The 26,364-nt window shown below is 51.3% G+C and overlaps 1 protein-coding gene across 2 annotated transcripts; it reads right to left on the bottom strand.

Annotated features, from left to right (window-relative positions):
- Positions 1 to 7,217: 7,217 nt before the first annotated feature.
- BATF2 (basic leucine zipper ATF-like transcription factor 2) lies at positions 7,218 to 26,004 on the bottom strand. Of its 2 annotated transcripts, none has more exons than XM_030331220.1 (5): positions 25,975 to 26,004; positions 14,911 to 15,069; positions 13,962 to 14,230; positions 12,541 to 12,639; positions 7,218 to 8,858 (listed from the first exon to the last, which is right to left on the bottom strand). In XM_030331220.1, the coding sequence occupies exons 3-5, from the start codon at positions 13,998 to 14,000 to the stop codon at positions 8,178 to 8,180; spliced, it is 819 nt and encodes a 272-aa protein (XP_030187080.1). In that variant the 5' UTR covers positions 14,001 to 14,230; positions 14,911 to 15,069; positions 25,975 to 26,004; the 3' UTR covers positions 7,218 to 8,177. The 2 variants fall into 2 exon arrangements, with proteins under 2 accessions (XP_030187080.1, XP_030187078.1); XM_030331218.1 differs by having other exon boundaries at positions 7,218 to 8,861.
- Between the last annotated feature and the right edge of the window lie 360 nt (positions 26,005 to 26,364).

Genomic DNA, 26,364 nt, shown 5'->3' on the forward strand with positions numbered 1-26,364 from the left:
GGCGGTGGCTGCCATAGGACAGAAGCAGCGAACCTCAGCAAAGAGGTGGGAGAGACTCTGGAGAAACCTTTTTAGAAGACGGATGCTTGGAAAGGGTTCATGTTTGGACCTAGCTGGGAGACTGAGCCCTTAGAGGCTCAAGTGTGCCGAGAATCTTCCACAGAAACTGATCTAGACACTGGGTCCCAGGCCCGGGCCAGGGAGTCACATTGCCGGGGGGACTGGGATGGGGGACATTCTGCATTGTACCAAAGATTCCAAGTGATTTTTGTCTAAATTAAAAAAAAATATATATATATATATATATGTGTGTGTGTGTGTGTGTGTGTGTGTATAATGAAAATCTACAAACAGACAGAAAAGTGGTATACCCACCTTCTAGACTGTCATTCCAATTTAACTCTATTTGCTTCATCACATACCCGTTCCACCCACCCACCCATCCTTCTTTCCCCCCAACAATTCGTTCATTTTTGAGGCATTTCAAAGAAGTTGCAGACATCAGTGTACTTCCTGTAAATACTTCAGCATGCACTTCATTAAAAGGGGATCAGTATTGATTTACAAGTTTTTACTTTTGAGAGGAGATTTACATAAAATGAAATGCCTCAATCTTAAGCATACATTTGCTACATGTTACCAAATGCATTTACCTGTGTAACCCAAATCCCTATCAAGATATGGAACGTTACCAACATGCCAAAAAGTTCCCCCTTCCTACTCAATCCCTGCCCTACTCAATCCCTGCCCTACTCAATCCCTTCCTACTCAATGCCCCTTCCGACTCAATCCCTGCCCTCACTTCATCCCCCACCCCCACCCCAGAGGTACAACTAACCTAATTTTTTTCCATCATAGATTGTTTGCTTGTTTTGGGACTTTATATAATTGAAAGCATATAGCGTATACTATTTTGTGTAAAGCTTCCTCTGTTCAATGTAATGTTTTTGAGATTTATCCATATTGGTGCAGTTTGTTCCTTTCCATTGCTGAATAATATTGTATTGTATGAACATACTACAGTTTCTTTATCCATTTTCCAACTGATGGGAATAACTAGTATGGCGATGGTGTTGTGGAGAAGTTCAGGACAGAGGAAATGCCCATGATATCCTATTAACAAACATTTCAGGGGGCACCTGGGTGGCTCAGTTGGTTAAGCGGCCAGGTTATAAGCAGCTCAGGTTATGATCTCGTGGTTCATGAGTCCGAACCCCCTGTTGGGCTCTGTGTGGACAGCTCAGATCCTGGAGCCTGCTTCAGATTCTGTGTTTCTGTCTCTCTCTACCCCTCCCCTGCTCATGCTCCATCTCTCTCTCTCTCTCTCTCTCTCTCAAAAATAAATTTAAAAACAGTAAAAATTTAAAAAAAAGAAAAAAATTTCAGGATACAAAGTTTATATGCAATATGATCACAACTGTGTGAAGAAAATAATTCATAAAAATATGCTAAAATAGTAACAGTGGGTTTTCTGTGCTCTAAATTTTTAAAATTAATTTAATTTTATTTATTTTTATAAATAATTATAGATTTGGAAGAAGCTATCAAGGTGGTACAAAGAAGTCCCATACACTTCATCCACTGTCCTCGATGGTTACATCTTACATGACTTAGTACAATATTAAAACCAGAAAAATGTCCTTGCTATAAAGTGTGTGTATAGTTCTGCATCATTTATTCACACATGTAAATTCGTATAACCACCACATGCAAGGTACAGAATTGTTTCATCACCTCAAAGATGCAACCCTTTATAGCCACACCCATCTCCTCTCCCACCATCCCTAAGCCTTTGCAACCATTAATCTGTTCTCCATCTCTATAATTTTGGCATTTTGGAATGTTACATAACTGGAATCATATAGTGTGTGGCTTTTTGAGATTGGCTTTTTTCACTCAGCATAATGTCCTGGAGACCCATCAAAGTTGTTAGGTGTATCTGTAGTTCATTCCTTTTAATTGCTGAGTAGTATTCATTCAATGGTATAAGTAATTCTGCTCACCTGTTTTTCAAATTTCCTACTGAGTATGAAATATTTTAATTCTCAGGAAAAAGGAAAAGTACTGATAAGCAGGGGCAATGCATAGAGAAGCAGTTCATGCCTTCAAGGGAATGTTGTGTTGAATTAAATAATAGAATTTTAGACTTGGAGTGCCCTTGAAAGTCACCTGGGTAAGTTTTTCACTTTGCAGGAGTTTTCCCTGCAATATCCTGACAGGTAGCTGTGCAGCCTCTGTGTGGATACTCCTAGTGATGGGGAACTCACTATCAAATAAAGCAGCTCCTTCAATTGATAACAAGATATGCCTTTCTTCCTGGAGTTTGGGCATGACTGAGAGAAGATCTTCTGTCATAGGTTGTTTTTATCCTGCCTGGGCTCTCTTTCCTATCTCCCCTAACCAAGCCCAAACAGTGAGCAAAGCCTGCAGAGCCTGAGCAAGCTATTGGATATGCTAAGTCCAGGAATGACCTCTCTGGGGAGATTTCAGTATTCACTGGCTTAGAAAAATAAGAGCTGCAGACCTTTTAAAATGGAATGAAATTCTGCATGAGCACACACACACACACACACACACACACACACACACACAGATACCCATGGTCCTCTAAGAATAGTCTCCTTTCTGCCTTGAAGGTTGCCCCCCAGAAGGCACTGAACCACTAATCCAAGAGGAAAGGTCTCAGATTCTCTCCTTCTTCCAGTCCCCAGGATCAGACCTGAGATCAATGTCTTTCCCTTCCGCTTTCCTTGAGAGCAGACTCTGATCTGTCCATGGTTCTGATTGTTAATGTATTTCACTTGAGGGCAAGACATGGGTTCTTTCGTTCCTTCACGATAACTAATATACACTGAGCACTTATTATGCCCCAGGGACTGTGATGTCCTTACATTCAGCCTCTTTTTATTGTGGTCTTCCAGACATAAGGAAAAAGAGCACAGATCATAAACATACAACACAATGAATTTTCATACAGCGAATATATTCATGTAACCAAAACAAAGATCTAGAAACAGAACATTATGAGATTAGTTTTTTCCTACTTTTGAACTTTACATAAATGGATCATACAAATTGTCTTCTCTTTTGTGTCTGGCTTCTATTATGCTTGGGAAGTTTATTCATATTCTAGATAGTTGTAGTTTGTTCATTCTTGTTGTCATGTAGCGTTACCTTGTGTAAGACATTATGCAATTTATTCGTTCCGCTGCTGATGGGGTATTTGAGTTGTTTCCAGTTTTATGCCATTATGAATATTGCTGATATAAACATTCTTGTTCATATCTTTTGGTGAACATATGCTTTTCTATAACATATAAGATATTAGATACACATGTATAGAGGAGTATGTATACAAATACACACACATACATCGGGTGGACTGCAGCAGGTTTTTAAATTCCCATTTTCAGATGAGAAAACTGAGGCTTGAAGAAGTTGAGCCAGGAAGTAGTGGAGCTGGGCTGCAAATCCCATCCTGTCTGGCATTGGAGCTCAAGCTCTCTATCCGTCATGTTTTACTGCCTCCTGGCACACAGGCCATTTAGAGGTACTCATGATGTGCCAGACTGGTTGCTGCCACTGAGGGAAATAAAAAAAGAGAGGAATGCCCAGTCACTCTAGAAGGAAAATGATGAATATTGGTAAGGCACATGGGTGTGACAAGAAGTCTAAGGAAAAGGGGGTCATTTGTATCCTGGAAGATCACAGGAGGCTTCCTAAAGGAAAAAGCATCTAAAGAGAAAAGATGGGGGGAAGCTTCTGGGCGTGCCAGGGTGAAGGGAAGGAGTGCCAGGCTGAGAGAGTCTGAGGGCACAGGAAGAGTAAGTCCTCATATAATCGTAGCCACAAGGGCCCTCAGAGATCACCTTGTCCAGTCACCATTGTCCACTCACCCATTTTTGCATTGCTGGATTCCAAATTTATATAGCCAGTCTTGACCATCCCTCTGATCTCCAAACTCTTTTCTTTTTAGTTGGGTGACAAATCTGCATTTCAGATTTAACATTGCCAAGACAGGGCTCCCAACCCTGTCCACTCACACTCACTCCAAACTGCTCCTCTTCCAATCTTTCTTGCTCTTAGGAACTACCAGCCACTAATTACTCAGGCTCCAGACCACAGCATCATCCTTCCTTCCTTCCTTTCCCATACCCAACCCATGAGCACTCCCCCTCAGCTGTATCTACCAAGCACATCCTGAATCTGGTCTCTCCTTACCACCTCCCCGCGACCCCTCTGGTCACGACTGTCACCATCGCTCACCTGGACAACTGCAACAACATCCTCCCTGCTCTCCTGTTTCCGTATTCTTCCTGAAGGCCACAAGGAGAAGCCTACTTTGCCTCTTCCAGCTTCTGGTGGCTCCAGATGTTCATTGGCTTGGGACTTCCTAACTCCAATCTCTACTCTGTCTTCACATGGCCTTCTTCCCTGCATCTTCTCTCCCTATTATTGGTGACTTCCTCTTATTTTTTTAGGGCCAACCTGGATGAGCCACGATGATCTCATCTTTTTTTTTCAACGTTTTTTTTTTATTTTTTATTTTTGGGACAGAGAGAGACAGAGCATGAACGGGGGAGGGGCAGAGAGAGAGGGAGACACAGAATCGGAAACAGGCTCCAGGCTCTGAGCCATCCGCCCAGAGCCCGACGCGGGGCTCGAACTCACGGACCGCGAGATCGTGACCTGGCTGAAGTCGGACGCTTAACCGACTGCGCCACCCAGGCGCCCCCACGATGATCTCATCTTAAGACCCTTCACTTAATTACATCTGCAAAGATCTTTTTTCCAGATAAGGTCACATGCATAGCTCCTGGGTGGACATACCTTTTAGGGAGCCAAAAGGTACTGTACAACCCAGTGCAGAGATGAAACTCAAAAGAAAAAAAAAGCTGAAAGAGTGTATACTGAGTTTAAACTTTAGTCCTCCAGTGAGCGATTCCTTTTCAAAGCATAGAAGACTCCTGCCCTGCACATGCTTGCTATTTCAGCACTGACTGTCCACGCATCACTCCAAAGGTCATTGTGAGGAGGGAGTGTCTGCATTGTGCTCGCTGCAAGGCTAATTCGGGGCTATGAGTCCAGCCAGGGGCATTGCTGCAACCCCAAACCCATCAGATCCTCTCTGCTCCTTACTGGGGGGGGGGGTGGTATTGCCACTACGATTTAGGGGCCAAAATAGTTTCCTTCTAGAAAATGACCTTTCCAAAGAGAGTCACCTGCTATTCAGATAGTGAAAGGAAAAAGAAGGGTGCCGGGGTGACTCAGTCGGCTAAGTATCTGACTTGCCATCAGGTCATGATGTCGTGGTTCAAGAGTTTGAGCCCCGCGTCAGGCTCTGTGCTGACGTGGGCCTGGAGCCTGCAGCCTGCTTCATATTCTATGTTTCCCTCTCTGCCCCTCCCCTGCTCTCTCTCTCTCTTTCCCTCCCTCTCTCTCAAAAATAAATTTAAAAATTAAAAAAAAAAAAAGAAAGGAAAAAGAAGGGGTCCAAGGATGGCACGCAGCCTCTAAGATGAATGTTCCCTCAATGATCTCCCCTCCTGGTTTTTATGTCTACATGTCGTCCCCTCCCCCTCAAGCATGGCCTGGATCTAGTGACTTCCCTCTACTAAATACAATACAGTAAGAATGTCAGGATGTTATTTCCGAAATTAGGTCACAAAAGACTGTGGCTTCTGTACTGCTCACCTTTCCTCACTCTCTAGCTTCCTTGCTTCTAGGGAAGCCAGCTTCCATATCAAGCCGCCCTGTGGGAGGCCCATGTGGCGAGGAACTGATCTCTCTAGCCAACAGCCTACAAGAACCTGAGGTCCAGCAGCCCTCAGAGAACTAAAGCCCGCCAACAACCCTGTGAGCAAGCTTGGAAGTGGACCTTCCAAGGCCGGCAGACAAGCCACAGGAATGAGCTTCGAACCTGATCTCCTCCACCCCCAGCTGAACCTTCCCATGTTGCAGCCTCAGCCAATGCTTTGATTAGGGCCTGTGGGAGACCCTGAGCCCCAGGCCCCCAGCTACGCCGTGCCCACAGAATCTGTGAGATGATAAACACTCATCGCTGATGATAAACACTCACCGTGAAGCCGCTAAGTTTTGGAGTCATTTGTTGTACAGCAATAGATACACCCAGATATAAATTTCTAGGCTCTACTCAACCACGTGGAAGGCTCAGGCTATAACCGTAGCTATGTTGACAAATTCGAGGATTCACAGATATTAGCTCATATCCCTTCTGGGGAGAATCTACAACATCTCCTCCCACTCCTTTTTATATTTTTAAAGAAACAGAATATCAAACTATAGTGACAGTTACACATTCTTTTTTTTCCCCCCAGCTTAATGTGTTAGGAGCATTTTCTCATCTCATTAACTGTACTTCGAAGCATTATTTATTCCTCGCGCTTCTCCAGCAGCCCATTTGATGAGTGCACCAACATTAATTTAGTCACTTCCCTCTCTCATGTTTTGAGCTCAAGGTGGGGTTTTAAGTCTTCGGTTCACGTCTATCGGCGCATGCTGGCCCCTTCGAGCAGGGCTTGTGGGGAGAGGGGGTAGGGGGTATGGGGTAGGGAGAAGGCAGGATCACCTATGTTTAAGTGTTTCTCATGCTGCATCAAGCCTACAACACTTCCTGGCTATGCGTCCTTTGCTTGTTACTTAACACCCCCAGGCCTCAGTTTCCCTTTCTGAGCAGTGGGAATAACAACCGTACCTACCTCACAGAGTTATTAGAGGCACAACCCGGGGGTTAACCCAGGTGAAACACAGCACAGTACCTGACAAATTTTAGGTCATACGGACACAAGCCAGACCACAGTGTCCTCACACACAGGGCCTGCCCCTCGTTAAGTCTCAGTCCATGGCGCGTGATATCAACTCTCGTCCCAGACTCCCGCTGACCTTCAGTGAAAAGTATCTTGGCTTTCCTCCCACCAGTCTGCTCTCCATGAACCTGTGGTTCAGACCCCCACCCCCGGCACCACCCACAATCCTGAAACCATCACCCTTGGTCTAGCTGCGTGGCCCCGGACAAGTACATCCCATCTCTGGGCCTCAGCTTCCTCATCGGCAATATGGGGAGGGGGCTAGATTGGGAGGCCCATGAGGGATTGCCCACCTCTAAGCCCCTAGACTATTCCCTCCTCTTTCAAAGGCCCTTCAGTTTCAATCATGTAGAGTACAATCAGAGCTTTAAAAAAACTAGCCAAAGCAAAAAGAATTGGAAAACACTTTAATGTATTTACCACAACACGTACGCCAAGACGTGCTCAGCATCTTGGAGCGTGTCGAATACTTGCATAGTGTCTGTATGAAAATCCAGGTGGAGGATTGGGGTTTCTCGGCTCAGGCCCCTTACGGAGCGTGGGCTGAGTCTGAGTGAGAACCCCCACCCCCAATCCCAGCCGATACTACAGCTGAGCTCCTGCCTGGGAAAGGCAGGGAGCTGTTTGGGAAGAGCCTGGAGAGCTGACCCTGGAGACCCTCCTAGAGGTCTTGGCATGTCTATAGGTGCCCCTCCAGCAGACATCCCCGGGGAGACTGTTCTAGGCTTCTCCCCAACTCCAACTCACAAGTGCGGTTCCTTGGCACTGAAAGCACGGCTAGGGAAGAAAGAGTCCACTTCCGGGCTCCTGCTTGGCTGGCCTCTCCCCATCTAGGCCTGGACTCTGGACCAGCCCCAGTAGGGCGAGGTTTCAAGGACTGCAGGGATCTGTGGCCCTGGGAGGCACAGACCAGAAGAAAGGTCTCCTCCTTGCTCCCGGCACTTCAACCTCTTCACGCCAGCCCCCGCTTTCTAGGACGTCAGTTCCTAGGGTGCCCGGGCCAGGATCCCACCAAGAAAAGGAGGAGCAGATGGTGGGGTTTCAGATCCCAAAAAAGGCCACGTGACCTTGGGCACATCACACGGCTTCTCTGGCCTCTATCTCCTGATCTAAAAAAGGGGAGCGACGATCCGGATTTTGCGCAATGACCACAGACTCGACATAAGATAATAGCAGTGACAGGGCCCGGCAGAGGGGTGGGCAGCAGGAATGACTCTCTTTTCTTGGCGAAATGCTGGGCCAGCGGGTCAGCCAAGAAAGGCAACCTCCGGGGGTGATGGAGGAGGTCCCTGTGTGCTATGGCTGTTCCTTCAGCCCCAGGAAGGGGCTGGCTCAGCTCCAGGGGGTGGTTTAGAAGTGAACTTGAGCAGAGGAGAGCAGGGGGAAGGCCAGGAGTGGGTGGGGACCGGGATCCACACCCAGCCCTTGCCGGTCTGCTGCTGCTGACACAGGCTTGTGCTCCCTACCCTGCAGGCCGGCCAGCCCCAGAGCAGGTGAGGCGCTGTCAGGTGGGGACCCCAGCTTCCCCCTGGTGGGGTGCTCCACCCCAAGGGGCTGTAGAGGGGCAGGCTGGGCTGGGGGGTTGGGCAGGAGGGCGTCGAGCCTGGAGGAAGGCCTTAGCAGGCCGGAGCCAGTGGGCGAGGCTGACTGGACAGGGCTGGGGGACAGCTGGGGAGGGGGTGCAGGGGCCGCGGTGGAGCCAAGGGACAGAGAAGGCAGAGGGGACAGGAGGAGGCCAGGGGAACTATGAGGCCGCAGATGTGAAGAGAGCTGGTGGGCCGAGGGAGAAGAGACGGGGGTCTGGAACAGGCCCGGCTGTTCCTGGAAGCCATATTGTCCACAGGGCATGGGGTCCGGGGGCTGCTCAGTCTGGCCCCAGCAGCCAGGGGGCACCGGAGCCAAGCGGTTGGCGCAGTCCATCAGGCACAGGCGCTCGTGCGCATGCAGGGTCCGGCTCCACCACCCCAGCTCAGCTTGCAGAGTCTGGATCTCCTTCCGCAGCAAGCGGTTGTGTTTCTCCAGCGTCTCGTGCTGCTGGGGGCAGAAGCAGAAGGGTGGGGAAGGGGGTGTCAGCCGGCATTAGGGTCCCAGCACGAGCCCCGTACCCTGCCCCCAGGCTCCTTAACTTAGGAGGGAAGATACTACTACCATCTGAATGTCTAAGCTAAGGGCCCCTTGGCTCCTCGTCTCTGGCCAGCTCTTCGCCACCGCCCGCCACGTCTTGCCCCTTCTACTCCTACGGGGGTAGATTGGGCTGCTCTCCATCCCCGCCACCAGTTCCCTGAGCCAGCCGTGCTCCACCAGCCTGTCACCTCCACTCACCTGGGAGCTGTACCGACTGGGGCGCCCCTCAAACCACTCTGTTCTCTCGGCCCAGAGGAGCCATCCGGCAATTGCATCATCAACCGGACGTTAAAGGCTCCCACACCTCCCTGTGCACGGCGGGCCTGGCTCACACCTCCCGCTCCCCTTCACTTCCTGTCCCTCCAACGGACTCTGCTTTCTGCCACACTTCCTGTCTCCTCTCCCTGGCACCCTTCCAGCAACCTCCTCTCCCGGGCCGATCCCGATGTGGCCTTCTCATGACAACCGAGAGGTCATTCTGTCGTACGCACCTCTGGGCTGCTTCGTGTCACTGCCAGACCTCCCCAGGGCCCAGGACTCACCCACTGAGGCACTGTGGGAGGGGCCCAGGGTAGTGGTTCACAGGGCGACTATGTTCTATCCAGCACCCCTGAGTCAGCATCTGTTAGGGTCTGTTCTGCTGGACGCTGGGTCCTGAGACCCCCCCTTGATAGCACGCAGTTCTAAACAACCATTTACAGCGACAGCAACAAAAGAACTTTCTTTCCACGGCTCCCAAGGCTGAGTGACTTCCTCTGGTCCCCTCCCCAACCTCATCTCTTTCGTGGACAATTTTTAAAAGAGGAGGCAAGGATGTTTTACATAAAAATGTCGCTTCGGGCATGAACTCAAAATTCTAACGGAATCAAAGGCCCTGCTTCCAGGCTGGTCTCTGCCCGTGGAATAACGTTTTGAAAACATGTGATCAGGTCACCTCTCGCTTAAATTCTCCAGAGGCTTATGGGGCGCCTGGGCGGCTCCGTCGGCTGAGCGTCCGACCTCGGCTCGGGTCATGATCTCACAGCTCCTGAGTTCGAGCCCCGCGCCGGGCTCTGTGCTGACAGCTCGGAGCCCGGAGCCTGCTTCCGATTCTGTGTCTCCCTCTCTCTCTGCCCCTCCCCCACTCGTGCCACATCTCTGTCTCCCAAAAATAAATATTAAAAATCTTAAAAAAAAAAATATTCTCCAAAGGCTTCCATTCAACTCCAGAAATTGAGTCACTCATCAGTTCCTTCGTTCGTTCATTGGCCACCTCCAGGCTACTCACATGTTACCTCCTCAGGGAAGGCTTCCCTAGTTAGGTTGCCCCCCCCCCCCCCCCCCCCCCCCCCCCCCCGTATTTTTCCCCATAGCGCTTATCACCAGCTGACATCCCAGATGCCTCAGGGACAATTTATTTGTCCGGCTGGCTCCCCCATGAGAATACGAGCCCTGGAGAGTGTGGGGTGGGCTTCCGTCTGCTGTGTTCACAGCTGTATCTCCAATGCTTAAGACTTAAAGGGCGCCTGGGTGGCGCAGTCGGTTAAGCGTCCGACTTCAGCCAGGTCACGATCTCGCGGTCCGTGAGTTCGAGCCCCGCGTCGGGCTCTGGGCTGATGGCTCGGAGCTTGGAGCCTGTTTCCGTTTCTGTGTCTCCCTCTCTCTCTGCCCCTCCCCCGTTCATGCTCTGTCTCTCTCTGTCCCAAAAATAAATAAAAAACGTTGAAAAAAAAATTAAAAAAAAAAAAAAAGACTTACACCTGTCACCCAGGAGACACTCGATAGGCAGGAGGAATGAAGACATGAATGCATGAAGCCCCCTATCCCGGCCAGACGGACACCCTACTGGACATCGGTCCTCACTCGGGACAATCTACGGGGTGCTGCTCCCTCACACCCAAGCCCGGGCTCCTTCATTTGCCTGCAATGCCTTTTCTTTTTTTTTTTTTTTTCAACGTTTATTTATTCTTGGGACAGAGAGAGACAGAGCATGAATGGGGGAGGGGCAGAGAGAGAGGGAGACACAGAATCGGAAACAGGCTCCAGGCTCTGAGCCATCAGCCCAGAGCCCGACGCGGGGCTCGAACTCACGCACCGCGAGATCGTGACCTGGCTGAAGTCGGACGCTTAACCGACTGCGCCACCCAGGCGCCCCTGCAATGCCTTTTCTTACCTCCATCCATTTGGAAAACGATTCATCCTTCAAGACCAGCTCAGACTTCATCTCTGGTAATATCCTACTGCTGCTACCCGTGTGTTCCCCCCCCCGCCCTGTGTGTTCCTAGAGCGCTCTATTCTGACTCTGTCATTCGCTTCACAGGGCATTACTGAGTTCCCTCTGTTTGTCAGGCACTGTTCCGGGTGATGGGCAAATAGCAAGGAACAGAATCGTTCCCTGCCTTCGTGGCGCTTACAGTCTGGTGAGGGAGACAAGCGATAAATATCTGAATATGTAACTGAAGTTCAGGGCTAACAAGAAAAATAAAGCGGAGTCACAAGTAGACGTCTCTTTAGATCAGATGGCTTAGAAAAGTCCTTCTGAGGAGGTAGCATTTAAACCAAACAACTGAGGGGCGCCTGGGTGGCTCAGTCGGTTAAGAGTCCGACTCTTGGTTTCGGCTCAGGTCACGATCTCACAGCGTGTGAGTTCGAGCCCCGCGTCGGGCTCCGTGCTGACAGCACAGAGCCTGCTTGGGATTCTCTCTCTCTCCCTCTCTCTGCCCCTCCCCCACTCACTCTCTCTGTCCCTCTCTCAAAAATAAATAAATAAAACTTAAAAAAATTTTTTTTAAATTAAAATAAATAAGAAATAAACCAAACAACTGGAAAGAAGGGAAGGTCTAGCTGGGCTGTTCTCTGAGAACAGAGGGGAATGGCCGACACAGAGCCCCTGAGGTTGGATGTGCTCGGCCAGCGAAAGAACAGGGAGAACAGGGCGTGGGATGTTAGGAGAGGGGGGCGGAGGGGTAGGGGTGGGGGTCGCAGAGAGCGTAGGGCCTTTGGCATGGAGGGCTGTGAATTTCACTCGTCGCTATAAGGACTAAGGGGTATGCGGCCTTCCCAAGGGCCAGGTCCTGAGCCCAGGTCTTAATCCTTTCCCTGGGATGGAACTGGTAGTATCCTTGCTCTCTGCACAGAGAAAGAAGAAAAGCTCTAAGGGTCCTGCCCCACCCCCCACCTCCAAGGCTCCTTTGCCTCCTTTGATCTCCACAGGGGTCCTGCCAGGGGACAGGGATTATTGTCCCCATTTTTTTGGATGAGGACAGTAAAGGTGAAGGAAGTGCCTTGTAGCTATGAGTGCCGCAGCTGGGACCCTAAAGCCTGCCCACCTTAACCCTGAACCAGAGTTTCTCATAGTGTGAGTGCTGAGTTCTTCTGTTTGCTTCTACCTCTCATCTCCTCTCTCTAGATCAGGGCGCCTTAAGGGCAGGGCTGGGCTGCAAATGCACTTTTGTGTCCCCAGAGCCCCCGCGTGTATCTCAGCACCTCTCTCAAACTCAGGTGACCTGGAAACATGCAGCGTATAAGGGGAGCTGCTCATAGGCGGATGGAGACGAGGTGGCTGGGCCAGGTGAGTGGAGTCAGGATGGGGAAAGGAAGGCAACCCCACCTGGTGCAGGGCGTCTGCTTTATCCGTGTGCTTCTGCCGGCTGCGCTGGGCGGCCGCGCGGTTCTGTTTCTTCTTCAGCCTCTGATGCTCCTCGGGGTCCTGCGGGTGTGAGGCGGAGGGGTCAGGGGTCCCAGCAGGGGCTTGCACCCTCTGTCCAGGCCATCTGTAAAGCCACACCTTCCCCAGTTCAATTCCCCAGGGGGCTCCTTCCTCTGTCTCCCTGGGGGCGCACACGCGCACGCGCGTGCACACACACACACACGCGCGCGCACAGCATCCCTCCTTGCACGGCCCACCATGTTGGAACGCCGGCCTCACCCACACGTCCTGCTTAACGGCCTGCGATGGGGGAGGACAAACAGAGAAGCCCAGAGCTTCAATTCGAACCCGGAGAGAACTGACTTCACACCCACACCCTCCTTACCAGCCATCTGGCTCTGGGCAAATCACTCCCTTCTCTGAGCCCAACCGCCTCAGCTGCACAACGGAGCCACCACTGCCTTCCTCACAGGCCATAAAACAGGTGTGGACTTCACCTGCAAGGGCAGGGCCAGGGTCCGATTGGGCTCCGTGAGCCCCTGCCCAGCTCAGACCCGAAGCTGATGTTCAGTCACTCGACAAATATTTATCGAGCACCTACTGCGCGCCAGCCACTGAGCTAGGGGAACAGAGCCGCAGACGAACCAGGCAAAAACCCCTGCCCCCAAGTGGTTCACATTCCAGTGTGGCAGCAACCCGGCAGGGACGCGTGAGTGGACTCGAAAGGTTCACAGCGGGACCCCTCCCCCTGCCCTGGTCCCCACATTAGGGCGTCGAGAAAATGGAGACAAAATATTTTAACCCAAATGCCCAGAGCTTTGGAAGGTCAGGTGAGAGGGAATGTTGGAGGCCCCACAGCTCCAGTCGCCCTCCCCTAGGTCACTCTGGACATATGTTCTGAGTGTAGGGAGCTCAGGCAGGACCCTGGCCTCCCTGCTGAGGACTCTGTGCTGCTCGGTTCAAGGTCACGACAGGCCCACTCCAGGTGCTGGGGGTGCCAAGAGACTGGAGCCTGGGGGAGAGACCAGCAGTGGACAGAAAGGGGTAGGATTTCGGTACTTGGGTCCTGGGGGAGGGGCAGGGCCTCCAAGGTGAGCCAAGTCTGAGAATTTGGGGAGGGAAGAGAATGTTCCCATCAAGGCAATGAAGGGAGAGTGGGTTAGGGGACAGGTTGCTCAGAGGCCACGCTCTAAACTGGAGTCTGGCTCTGAAATAGCGGAGCCCCAAAGCCCTCATTTCAATCACCTGGGGGACCTGAAGCCCCCCAGGAGGAGGCGTATGGATCCCTTGGTCACACAGCCCTGACCACATCCCTCCCTGCCCGGGAACTGGGGACCCTCGGGCATATTTCCCATCCCCTGTCCCTGGTTCCCCGTACTCACCGTCCTCGTCAGCAGCGCATTGCCCTCGCAGAGGTGCATGGCTTAGGCAAGGGGCGGGCAGAGGTGTCCCTCTGCTACTGTGACCTCCTGGTGCCCTCTGGGGGCCCTAGGAAGTGGCAGCTCTTTAAATCCCCGGTGACCACTCCGCCCCCGGCAAGACAAGTTTCAGTTTCTTCTAAAGCCACGGGCTGCTCAGAATCCCTGGCTCCGGTTGGCTCACGTGGCTGGAATTTCCTAACATGAACTGGCCTTCCGGTTGGGCCCCTTCTCTGGAAAGAGAATGACAGAGGGTGGCCAGAGGAGGGGGGAGACCAAAAGCCGGTTACGGGGAGGGTGTCCTGGGGGAGGGAGGGCAGGCTGCCAGGCACGGAACCAAGAGGAGAAGCCAGTAGGGGACGTAGGGCTCATGCGGGACACGGGAGAGCCTCTGGGCTCTGGAATGGCATGAGTCCAGGTTCACGGCCCACCTCTGGCACCCTGGAGCTGTGCAGCTTTGAGAAATCGATTCACCCTCTCTGAGCCTTAGTTTCTTCATCCCTAAAAGGGCACGGGGCGGCGGGGGGATGATACAAATACCCGCTCACAGGCTTCATGTAGGCACTAAGCGAGGTAATACAACCACCCCCGAACCCTCTGACACCAATGTTGAGGCGAGTGTGCAAAAATAAGCGATGGCCTTTAAATAGGAGCACAGATGGATAAATTACTGTGTTTTCATTCAACAGACCACGCAGCAGTAGAGGGAGGGATGTCTAGCAGTTAGGGGAACAGCTTCCAAGCTATGTGACTTGGGTACATAATTTCACCGTTCTGTGCCTTCCCCCCCCCCCAAATCTATAAAGCGGGGATCAAAATAATTCTGTCGTGAGCAGCAAACGAGTTCAGGAAGGCAAGGCGCCTGCGACCACGCCCGGCGCGGAGTAAGAGTTTAACAAATATTTGCACTTACGACCTGGTGGACGATCGAAGCTGCACGTATCATCGCGCCTGAAAGTCTGTAACATCCAATTGCCTGAGGCCACAGCTGCAAGAAAGTCTGAACCACATCACTTCTGTGGGGTTTGCTGATAGGGGTATGCAAACACGCAATGAAAGTCCTGAAATGTGCCTGTGAACGAGAAACACAAAATTCAGAGAGCGGTGGCCTGGGGGGGCGGTGCGCTGAGGGGGGGCACACGGGGATTTCAGCTGTGTCTGTGGTGTTTTGTTGCTTAAACTCTGTGATGCTATTGTTCTCCACACGTATACCTGAAATGTTTCATAATAAAAACTTCTATTAAAGACCTAGCTAGCCCTGGAGCCTCAGGCAAACCTGGATGGTTGGAGGGACATGCTTGGAAGGGACATCTGTCTGGGGGAACCCAGAGGAGCCAGGAAGCCCCTCCCGAGAGCAGCATAGCAACTGATGTGGAGCACAGAGGGTCCCTTGCTCTGGTGACTAGAGCCTCTGGGGATTGTGCCTGAGTCCTGAGGGCTCCAGGCTGATGGTGTGGGACCACAGGAATGGCAAATAGTGTAGACGTGATCTTCTGATACGTAATGGTGTCCTGGAGTGCTGTGTTGGGGACTTCACAGCTGCCTCTGAGCTTTTCAGAAAAGAGCACTGCAAATGATTTGCCATATCGACCACGCCGTGATCGGTTAGTGATGTCTGTCACGAGCAGGGCCTGGAGAGTGACCATCTCGAACCCCCCCCCCCCCCCCCCCCCCCCCCCCCCCCCCGCTCTGCCTAAAACCGGGCATGAAACCAGTCTGGGCTTTAGAGTTAGACTTGACCCTCACACCCCGCACTTACAAGGTCTGAAAGCCTGGAGCCTCAGTGCTGTCCTATGTACGTGACAGATGACAGAGAAATCGTATGTATTTTACAAAGCTGTTTTGAGGATGGAGAAGAAGGAGCCGAGGAGAAAGCGCTTTGCATTGAGATTTGCGGGAACACGGGATTAATGAAGGCACATGATTTCAAATGCCCAGGTGGGTGGGATTGGGCATGACGGCTGCGCCCGGCCCTCCCTGCTTGTAAGGGGTCTGGGGACAGAGGCTGAAATGGGGCACCCCATGCAGTGAGGCTGCCTCGATTGCTCTGGATTGTTTTTGTTTCTGAAAAACCAAGAGGGCCAGGTCACCTTGCCTGCGGCGGGCACCTAAGGGGCTCATTAAGCCAGTCCAGGAGTTCCACAGGGAAGGATCTGGGGAAGCCACACGCGTGATGTAACCAAGGAAAAACACATCTGTGGGGCCGGAGGGCAGTAGCTAGGGCCCAACTGCTCCCCACCTCAGCCCCCAGCCCCAGACCGGGACCGCCAGTCTTTCCCTCTCCAGACCCCGGCTTTGGGTGGAAGAGAGGCAGTCAGCAAGTGTGCCTGCGGCCCCTCCCAGGAGGCCACAGCCCTGGAGGAAGTCTGAAGGAGGCAGCGTTTATGGCTTGCTGTCCCTGAGGAGTGGCAGGGATGAGGGACACAGGGTGGGTAATGTTTAACCCTGAACGGCCGTGTGTGTGGCTTCTCCAAAGAGGTGGTTGCCTTCCCAGGCTGGCAGGGCAGGCTTCAGGGCCATGCAGTCCAGCCTATCACTTAGAAGATGAGGAAACGAACGCCCCGAGAGGCCAGGTGGCCCAGAGGCAGGGGGCAGAGGACACGCGTCTCTCCTCCAAGGCCTCAGTCCTCCTCCACACCCTGAGCCTCTGGTTCAAAGCCTGCAGTCCCCGTGGGTGAAGGCTGGGAGGCCTCCCCAAACCACAGCTACCGAGGGAGCTCTTGGGCAACAGGATCGTTGCCTGTCTTACTCTGAGGTATATCCCCTCAACACTGTCTCTGCATGATGGGTGTTCAATGAATGAATAAACCAATGAAAGCCCAGCAGACAGCTTGCCAGAAACCCCAAAAGCTTTCCGGACGAGTAACGAAGCTTCTGCTTTACTCATTCCCACGGGACCTGCCCTGGGTTCCTAGGGGACTGTCCTCAACCCAACCTCCTCATTTGACCAGTGAGGAAACAGAGGGACAGGGAGGATACAATCCTGGTATCCTCGGCTGGTTTGGGAGAAGCTAGGACGCACTGATGCTCTCTCCCAGTTCCTTCCCACACCTTCCAGGTTGGACAGATGCTAGGGGTCTCCAGTTTTCCAGGGATGAGGACCCTCTTTCCAGGTCTCCCCACCCTGTGCACCCCTCATTTGAGGGCTGACCTCCTCAGGGCACCTCGAGGGAGCGTCAGATGACGGGTAGCAGAGAAAGAGGCCAAGTGGCTGCTGGTGGGGCTGAGGCTGGCTATCGACTGCCCGCCTGCAAGTGTGGATGGGCCTGTGCGGGAGCTGCGCCTCAGCTGGCACAAACTCACAAGGCGCCCGGGTGTGTGACACACGCCCAGCACATCAGCCAACAGGGCAGGGTGTGGTCTGTGGCAGCAGAGGGCACTTCCTTACTGAGGAAATCAGGGCAGACTTTCCAAGAAGCAGCTCTTTACCAAGGACATGGAAGGATGGGCAGGGGTCCATCCGGGGACCTGGAACTTGATCTTGGGCAAGTTACCTAACCCTTCATGCCTCTTCTGTAACATGGGCATAATCACATAAGGATTTGAGGAAGTAATATACGTAAAGGGCTTAGAACAGTGCCCGGCAGGGGCACCTGGGTGGCTCAGTCGGTTAAGCGTCCGACTTCAGCTCGGGTCATGATCTCACAGTCTGTGAGTTCGAGCCCCGCATCGGGCTCTGTGCTGACAGCTCAGAGCCTGGAGCCTGTTTCGGATTCTGTGTCTCCCTCTCTCTGACCCCCCCCCCCCCCCGCTCATGCTCTGTCTCTCTCTGTCTCAAAAATAAACGTTAAAAAAAAAATTAAAAAAAAAAAAAAAAGAACAGTGCCCGGCACACAGCAAGTCACATAAACATCTGTTAAACTTTTAGCAAAGGCACTTGATAAATATCTGATAAATTTCTGTTCGCATGACCAAAGGCTTGTATTTTGTTCCATGGTTATTCTTTATTTAAAAAAAAAAAATGGTGGAATACACGAAGGATAAGATTTTTTTCCTGGGGCACCTGAAGCATTCAACTGATTTCAACTTGGGTCATTACCTAATGGTTCACGGGTTCGAGTCCCATATTGGGCTGTGTACTGACAGCATGGAACCTGCTTAGGATTCTCTCTCTCTCCCTCTCTCTCTCTGCTCCTCCCCTGCGGGTGCTCTCTCTCTCTCTCTCTGTCAAAAGTAAATATTTTTAAAAAGATTTTTTTGGGGCGCCTGGGTGGCGCAGTCGGTTAAGCGTCCGACTTCAGCCAGGTCACGATCTCGCGGTCCGTGAGTTCGAGCCCCGCGTCAGGCTCTGGGCTGATGGCTCGGAGCCTGGAGCCTGTTTCCGATTCTGTGTCTCCCTCTCTCTCTGCCCCTCCCCCGTTCATGCTCTGTCTCTCTCTGTCCCAAAAATAAATAAACGTTGAAAAAAAAAAATTTAAAAAAAAAATTTTTAAAAAATAAATAAATAAATAAATAAAAAAGATTTTTTTACATAATGAAATACGTTTTTAGTGAAAAGAAGTTAATGTTTGTGTCCACGTGTAAGAAGCAGCATTTAATATTTGAGGTAAACTGCTCACAATTTCTCATGCTTACAAGGGAGCATCATAAAAGGTGGGAAACTAGCGCTCTCTGGATTCTTAGTTTCCTAAATGATCTAACTCCAGCTTAAGTTACTGACAAGTCTATAGTGTTCCAGCTTCAGGCACAGCTGGATCATGTGGCCCAAACAATGCCATCAGGAGCCAGTGTCTCACCCTAGCTGTTTCCTTACTAAAACGGAAATACCAGCTCAGCGGCCCTGGGAGGGGGGGGTGCATCCCTCCACCCACCCACCCCGCCACTTTCCCAGAAGTTTCAACAAAGGGCCAGGCCTCGGTTTGGCTTGGGTGGTGTGGCTATTGCTGACATGAGTCACTGTGGCCAGGATAAGGTAGACAAGGCTGGGCTCCGAGGACCATCCTGGAGCCAGGGGAAAGGGTCAACCCCACCTTAACTCTAGGGACTAGGGGTGAGGGAAGGGCAACTCCCAGAGAGCTGTTGGCGGGAGAAGGGTTAACGGATGCTGGTCTGATCCACCACCGTGGCTCAGATTCAGATATGAGGAGGCTGCCGCTCGCGGCACATCCCTTGGCAGAATCACATCCCCAGGTGGGATGGACACAGTGCCCCACACGTCCCGGACACCAAGCCTGCACTCTCTTTCCGTTGCTTCCCAGGGACCCGTGGGCGGGAAAGCGGAGGCTTGCTAAGGGGAAGATTCCAGACGACCTGAATGCTGCACAAGGACTGGGGCAGCGACATCGTGGGGACTCCCCAGCCCGTAGGGAGGAGAGGACTGACTTTCACTTCAGCACAGCACCCTGTGAGCACACATCGAAGCTGGAATCTGCAAACAGCCAGGCCTCCCACGAACTGGGTGACTCCACCAGGGCTCTGTGACACCATCACAGGGTCAGCGGGAGCTGGCGCGTGTCCCCACCCCCCCAGTCCCGCCAGGCCCTCTGCTGCCTCCAGAGCTTTGTGCTTCTGAGGGTCTGCTATTCTTTTAACGTACACATCTTTCCAGGTCGGGAAACGGACTCAAACTCTTGGAAGTAAAAGCAGGGAGTATAATAAATAAGAGAACAGCTGAGTGCTAAAGTGACAGCAAACCTTCCAGGGCTTTACAGGATGTGGCACCGGTGAGCACAGCTCCTGGGTTTTCCAGGTGGTCCGAGTCCCAGACCGGCTTGGGTTCAAATCCCTGCTCTGCCCCTTCTAGCTGCGTGACTTCAGACATGGCCCACGGTTTGTGTCTCTGGGCCTCGGTTTCCTCGTCTGTAAAATGGGGATAGTACCCTTGCTTTGTCAGCCCGGTCATGACGACTGAAACCACATACGGAAAGCAGTCACCAGCAAGTTCCCTCTTGCCCCAGTGCCCGTGGGTGGGTTTCCCTTGTGACGTCACGTCTCCAGAGTCCACTGTAGATGGCAGAGTAGCCCAGGCTGGACGCCCTGCTAAGATCCTGGGCACTGGAGAAAAGGGACTGTCACCTTGGCCTTTGAGGGAGCCTTTCCACTCCTCGAGTGGCTTTCTCTTTGTCTTCTGTGTTGGTTCCCACAAGAGCCCTGAGAGGCAGGAAGGTCTTTCTCCCTTTTTGTCCCTCTTACTCGGAGGCTGGTAGAGGGAAACAGCCAGCCAGGGTCACGGGCAAGAGCCTGGAGGGCTGGAAAGGGGTGGGATATAAAAGCCTAGGGGCGCCTGGGTGACTCAGCTGGTTAAGTGTCTGACTTACGACTCAGGTCATGATCTCGCCCTGCAGTGGGCTCTCTGCTGTCAGGGCAGAGCCGGCTTCCAACCCTCTTTCCCTCTCAGCCCCTCTTCCCTCTTCCTCTCCCCTACTTGTGCTCTCTCTCTCTCTCTCAAATAATTACAAAAAATAAATAAATAAATAAATAAATAAATAAATAAATAAAAGCCCAACTGAGTGTGGCCAGCGTCTCCCAAGCAAGAGACAAGAGAGTGCTTGCCTTGGCCGACCCATCCCAAGCACTGTACCAAAGGTGCCAAGAGCTTGGGCGAGGCAGGTTGGCATTAGGTCACGGTCAGAAGAGTCTAGAGATTATCCATCCGGTCTCCTTGCTTTATAGGTGGGAAAAGTAAGGTTCAGCGAGAGGAGGGGACTTGACCAAGGGCAGGCATGCGGCCGAATCAGGCTGACAGGCCCTGCCCCAGCCCCAGTCCCAGCATGTTCTTCCCACCATTCTCCTCTTGATCCAGCTCATGGCCTCTGGCCCTGGCGTGGAAATAATGAGGACTCACAGCACCCTCGAGAGGACAGGGAACACCGTACCTGGGGAGGAAACCGGCTGTGGGCCCACAGGGGAACGATGGCTGACCCCTGCAGGTCCTGGGCTAGGGTTCCTGAAGCCGAAAACGGCCCCCCTCCAGAGGAAAGGCCAGGAAAGGGTCCCAGGAAAACTGGATTCACTGGCAGCGTGTGCTGCCAGCCGTGAGGCCTGGGCAGACTCGTGCCCTCTGTGGGGCTCACTTTCCCATTTGTAAAAGGAAAGAATGTGACAATGGGCCTGCTGGGGCCCCTCTTGGTGTGGCTGGAGCCTGCGGCCAGCCTGAGGTCTTCTGGGAGATAGACACCTGGGAGCCTCAGGGGTCTGTGCCATGGAGACAACCGAGGGCACTTTCTACCAGACAAGGAGACATTGAACTGAGGGCAGGTACCTGGGCACAGGAGGCCTGGGTCCCTCTCCCGGCACTGCCACCTGCCTGCCCCCCAATCCAGGCCTCAGCTCTCCCGCTGCACAACGGTGGGGAAGGGGTGCCCAAGGGACGCCCTGTTCCGTACGGGAACTGGCGTCTGTAGGATCTCAGCGGCCAAGGTCGGGGCCAGATCTGCCTTGGTCTGGAGGCCGACAAGCCTGGCGGTTCAGAGCAAGTCTCCCAGAGCTCTGCTGCTTTCTGGCCGAGTGAACAGCTGGGAAGCAGTTAACAGGACCCCCTACCCCTGTCCCTTTTACTCAACAGATATTTACTGAGCATCTAGTACGTGGCAGGCTCTGTTCTCCCTGCTGGGAGACACCTGTTTAAAACAAACAGGGGCACCTGGGCGGCTCAGTCGGTTAAGCGTCCGACTTCAGTTCAGCTCATGATCTCACTGCCTGTGAGTTCGAGCCCTGCGTCGGCCTCTGTGTTGACAGCTCAGAGCCTGGAGCCTGCTTCGGATTCTGTGTCTCCCTCTCTCTCTGCCCCTCCCCTGCTCACGCTCTGTCTCTCTCCATCTCTCAAAAATAAATAAACGTTAAAAAATTAAAAAAAAAATTTTAAACAAACAGACATGGGGCACCTGGGAGCATCAGACTTGATTTTGGCTCAGGTCATGATCCCAGCGTCGTGGGATCGAGCCCCGTGTTGGGCTCCTCGCCGAGCACGGAGCCTGCTTGGGATCCTCTTTCTGTCTCCCTCTGCCCCGCCCCTGCTTGCACGCACGCACGCGTGCTCTCTCTCTCTCTCCCTCCCTCTCTCTCTAAGTAAAAAACAAAAATCAAACCCTACAAAAACCAAAAAATAAAATGGATCCAATAACAGAGGTGAATAATCAGGGGAGGGGGCAATGGAGGAAGGTGGTCAAAAGAGACAAACTTCCAGTTACAAGATAACACAGTACTGGGGGTGTGGTGTGCAAAGCCATGCCCAAAGCTACCGGTGCTGCAGGCTGTATGGGAAAGTGAAGAGAAAAAAATCCCAAGGGTTCTCCTCACAAGGAGAATTTTGTTTCCTTTCTCCTTTCCTTCTTTTTTTTCTGTTTGTATAAGAAGATGGATATTAGCTAAACCTACCGCAGAAATCATTTAGCTGTAGACCTTCAACTTACACGGTGACATATATCGATTATTTTGCAGTGACACTGTGGAAAAAAATCCAGATCCCTGGCCTTGTGGAGGATGTAGGGTGGACGGAGGGGTGGGAGAGAATAAACGTACCAACTTAAAGGAATTATGTAGCCTGGTAGAAGGGTTTCAGTGTCATGGGGGGATACAGAGCAAAGTCAAGGATTTGGGGAATGTGGGTGGCAGATTATGGGGTTTCAGATTTAAACAGGGTGGTCCAGGGGCGCCTGGGTGGCTCAGTCCATTAAGTGTCCGACTCTTGATTTCGGGTCAGGTCGTCATCTCGCAGTTTATGAGATGGAGCCCTGAGACGCTTTTCGCTGACAGCATGGAGCGTGCTTGGGATTCTCTCTCTCCCTCTCTCTTTCTGCCCCTTTCCCCCACTCACACTCTTTCTCTCTCTCTCAAAATAAATAAACATTTAAAAAATAAAAATAAACAATAAATAGGGTGGTCAGGGTGGGCCTCAATGAGACATTCGAACAAAAACAATTTTTTTTGAGATTGGAAATTTGAGCCAAGAATTGAAGAGAGGGAGGGGACAGGAAAGTACGGGTTTGGGGCTGTAGGAATGTGCTGGTGTATCAGGGGATTGGTAAGGGCGGGGGAGGAGGAGGTGATGGGGGCAGAGAGCCTCGTGGGCCATTCACGCAGGCCTTGTAGGCCCCCGAAGATCTTGGGCTCTAACTCTGGAAGACACAGGGAGCACCCAGCAGACAGGGGAAGGCTTTGAGCACAGGATAAAAATGTCCCTCTGCCTTGGGGAGAACGGTGGGTGGAGAGGCTGCTGCAGTGATTAGGCGAGTGGCGCCCCTGGCTCATCTGTCAAGTGCAGAGAAGAGCCGTACCTGCCTCTCCGGTTGCAGAGTGAAGGTGAAACGTTCGCCCACCCGGGCCCTGTGGAGACAGAATCACCGGCTCAGCCTTGCCCTTGAGGATACCACAGGCACAGGTGAGGGGACACCGACGTTTCTTGGAAGAGACTCAGATTTTCGAGTCCTTCCCCAGTCCTAAGTTTCTGGAAAAGCCGGAGAATGTCCTGTGCCCTTAGGTGAATGACAAAGGTGTGAGTAAACAGCTCACGGTGTCATCCGTGAGTCGGAGAGGACACCGCTGTTTCCCACGTGAGGCAGCTGGACCGAGACCGTAATGAGGACGCCTGAACACTCTGGCTCGCCATTTGAGGCATTCGGCTGTGGCTGTGGCCTGCACCTTGTACACACCGCCGGGGACAGGGCCTTTCCTGGATACTTCAGGCCTACAGGAAGATGAGGGGTGGGCCTACTAGAGCAGGCCAGGGCGGAACTGTGGTCTCTAGGCAGTGGCCACTTCGGGGATGAGGTCGCGCCCCCCACCTTCCAATTCTTTGTTTACTGATTGGTAGGACAAAGCCTGCCCTTGGGTATGCTGCCCCCAAGTGCCAGTTGCTGCTTCTGGCCTGTGCATGTGCTCCAAAAAATAAAACTTGCATCACAGATGTGTCTCGCCGGGGAGAAACACAGGATTTTTCTCTTATCAAAACTATAACGTTATGTTAAACAACCTCGATGTAGATTATAGTTTTGAGGAGTCAAATAGAAAATTCATCTAGGGGTGCTGGGTGGCTCAGTCAGGTGGGCGACCAACTCTTGGTTTTGGCTCAGGTCATGATCCCAGGGTCATGGGACTGAGCCCCACATTGGGCTTTCTGCTGTCAGCACAGAGCCCGCTTTGGGCCCTCTGTCCCCGCCCTCCTCTCTGCCTGTCTTTCTCTGTCTCTCTCTCAAAAATAAATAAACTTAAAAATAAAATAAATGAAATGGAAAAAAAATTATCTACAGTAAGCTTAAAAATAAATACTTATATACACAAATCGATAAAATACTTAGGTATAGTCTTGCTAATGCTTAATGACCAGCGATTTAACTAAAGCGGGGTCTTTTCCCCTGCTTGCTGTTGTTCCAAAATAAAGAGTTTTGTTACTTCCCTTTTATGATTATAAAGGTGATACGTGAAAGGTACAGATGAATAAAAAAGGCTATACTTCTTAAGGGGCACCTGGCTGGCTCAGTCAGGAGAGCATGTGACGCCTGATCTCTGGGTCATGAGTTCGAGCCCCACGTGAGGTGTAGCGATTACTTTTAAAAAAAGCTATACCTCGTAAAATTAAAATTATAGTGCCAAAATTTCCTCCCCAGACATTGGGTAAACATACATGCCTTTTTAATATACATACTTTTATATAGCACACGTCTTTTTAAAAGGCATCTATAATTCTATCCTCAACTTAGAATCCACTTACTTAGCTTAGCCTCAGAAACTCTCCCTTCAAAAGCAGGTTTCACAGCTGCCAAGATTTGGTATTTCAATCCCATGATTCTTTCTCGTGAATATATATATTCATAGCTATATATAACTACAGCTCTATAGATCTTTCCCAGTTTTCTTCCAAAGGTTTTCCCTAAAGATTTCACTTCCTTAAGAGCACCCTTTCCTCCTTTCAGTGAGGCAAATGAAAATACTGCCTGTCACCTGCTAGACCCTTCCACGTGTCTTTGAAAGCCCCCCACTTCTCCTCCCCACCCTCCACTCCAGATTTGTAGCTCCAGACAATTGTTATCTGAAACTTAAACACAGTTACTTCCTTCCCAGGTTGTTGTTGTTTTTCTTTTACTTAATTGATATTGATTGTAATCCTACCCTGTGGCCCCTGGGAAGCTAGACCAGTTTGGACAGGGCAGGACTTCCATCCTGACATTTAAACAAGGATTTCAGTACTAGTGGCGGTAGTAAAGTGAAACAATCCAGACGTGCTTAAGGTAATCATTTTAAGTTTCTTTCAAACCCACTCCATGGGAATGTGAACTGGTGCAGCCGCTCGGGAAAAGTGTGGAGGTTCCTTGAAAAACTAAAAATAGAACTACCCTACGACCCAGCAATGGCTCCGCTAGGTATTTATCCAAGGGATACAGGTGTGCTGTTTCGAAGGGACACATGCACCCCCATGTTCATAGCAGCACGATCGACAACAGCCAAAGTATGGAAAGAGCCCACATGTCCATCCATGGATGAATGGATAAAGAAGATGTGGTATATATATATATATGCAATGGAGTATTACTCAGCAATCAAAAAGAATGAAATCTTGCCATTTGCAACTACGTGGATGAAACTGGAGGGTATTATGCTAAGTGAAATTAGAGAAAAACAAATATCATATGACTTCACTCCTATGAGGACTGTAAGAGACAAAACAGATGAGCATAAGGGAAGGGAAGCAAAAATAATATAAAAACAGAGAGGGGGACAAATCATTAGAGACCCTTAAACATGGAGAACAAATAGAGGGTTGCTGGAGGGGTTGTGGGGGGGGTGGGCTAAATGGGTCAGGGGCATTAAGGAATCTTACTCCTGAAATCACTGTTGCACTATCTGCTCACTAACTTGGATGTAAATTTTAAAAAATAAATTAAATAAAAATACCAACCCCCACCCCCCCCAAAAAAAACACCCACTCGAGTTAGCAGTTGCATTGCAGTGATTTTCAAACAGTGATTTTCATGACTGGGACTCTGAGTAAGACGCACACACGTACATATAGATATCTGATTTTTCAACAAACATGACTTACCTTGGGGCGCCCGGGTGGCTCCGTTGGTAGACGTCCAACTTCGGCTCAGGTCATGATCTCGCAGTTGGTGAGTTCGAGCCCCACGTGGGGCTCTGTGCTGACAGCTCAGAGCCTGGAGCCTGCTTCGGATTCTGTGTCTCCCTCTCTCTCTGCTCCTCCCCCACTCACGCTCTCTCTCAAAAATAAATAGACATTAAAAAAATAAAAAAAACATTACTTTCCTTTACTTCACGGAAGGCAAAGGCAGTGATATCGTCTAATCTGTTCATTCCGCATCTTTGCTAATGCTGCTAGGTTGAACCACATGAAACAGACAACTTCGTAGTCAAAATGGTCAAATACAGGTGACTTCATATGGTTCGACTAATTTGTGACACTACAATCATTTCA

The sequence above is a fragment of the Lynx canadensis genome, chromosome D1 (assembly GCF_007474595.2).
Source record: "Lynx canadensis isolate LIC74 chromosome D1, mLynCan4.pri.v2, whole genome shotgun sequence".
Taxonomy (NCBI): Eukaryota; Metazoa; Chordata; class Mammalia; order Carnivora; family Felidae; genus Lynx; species Lynx canadensis.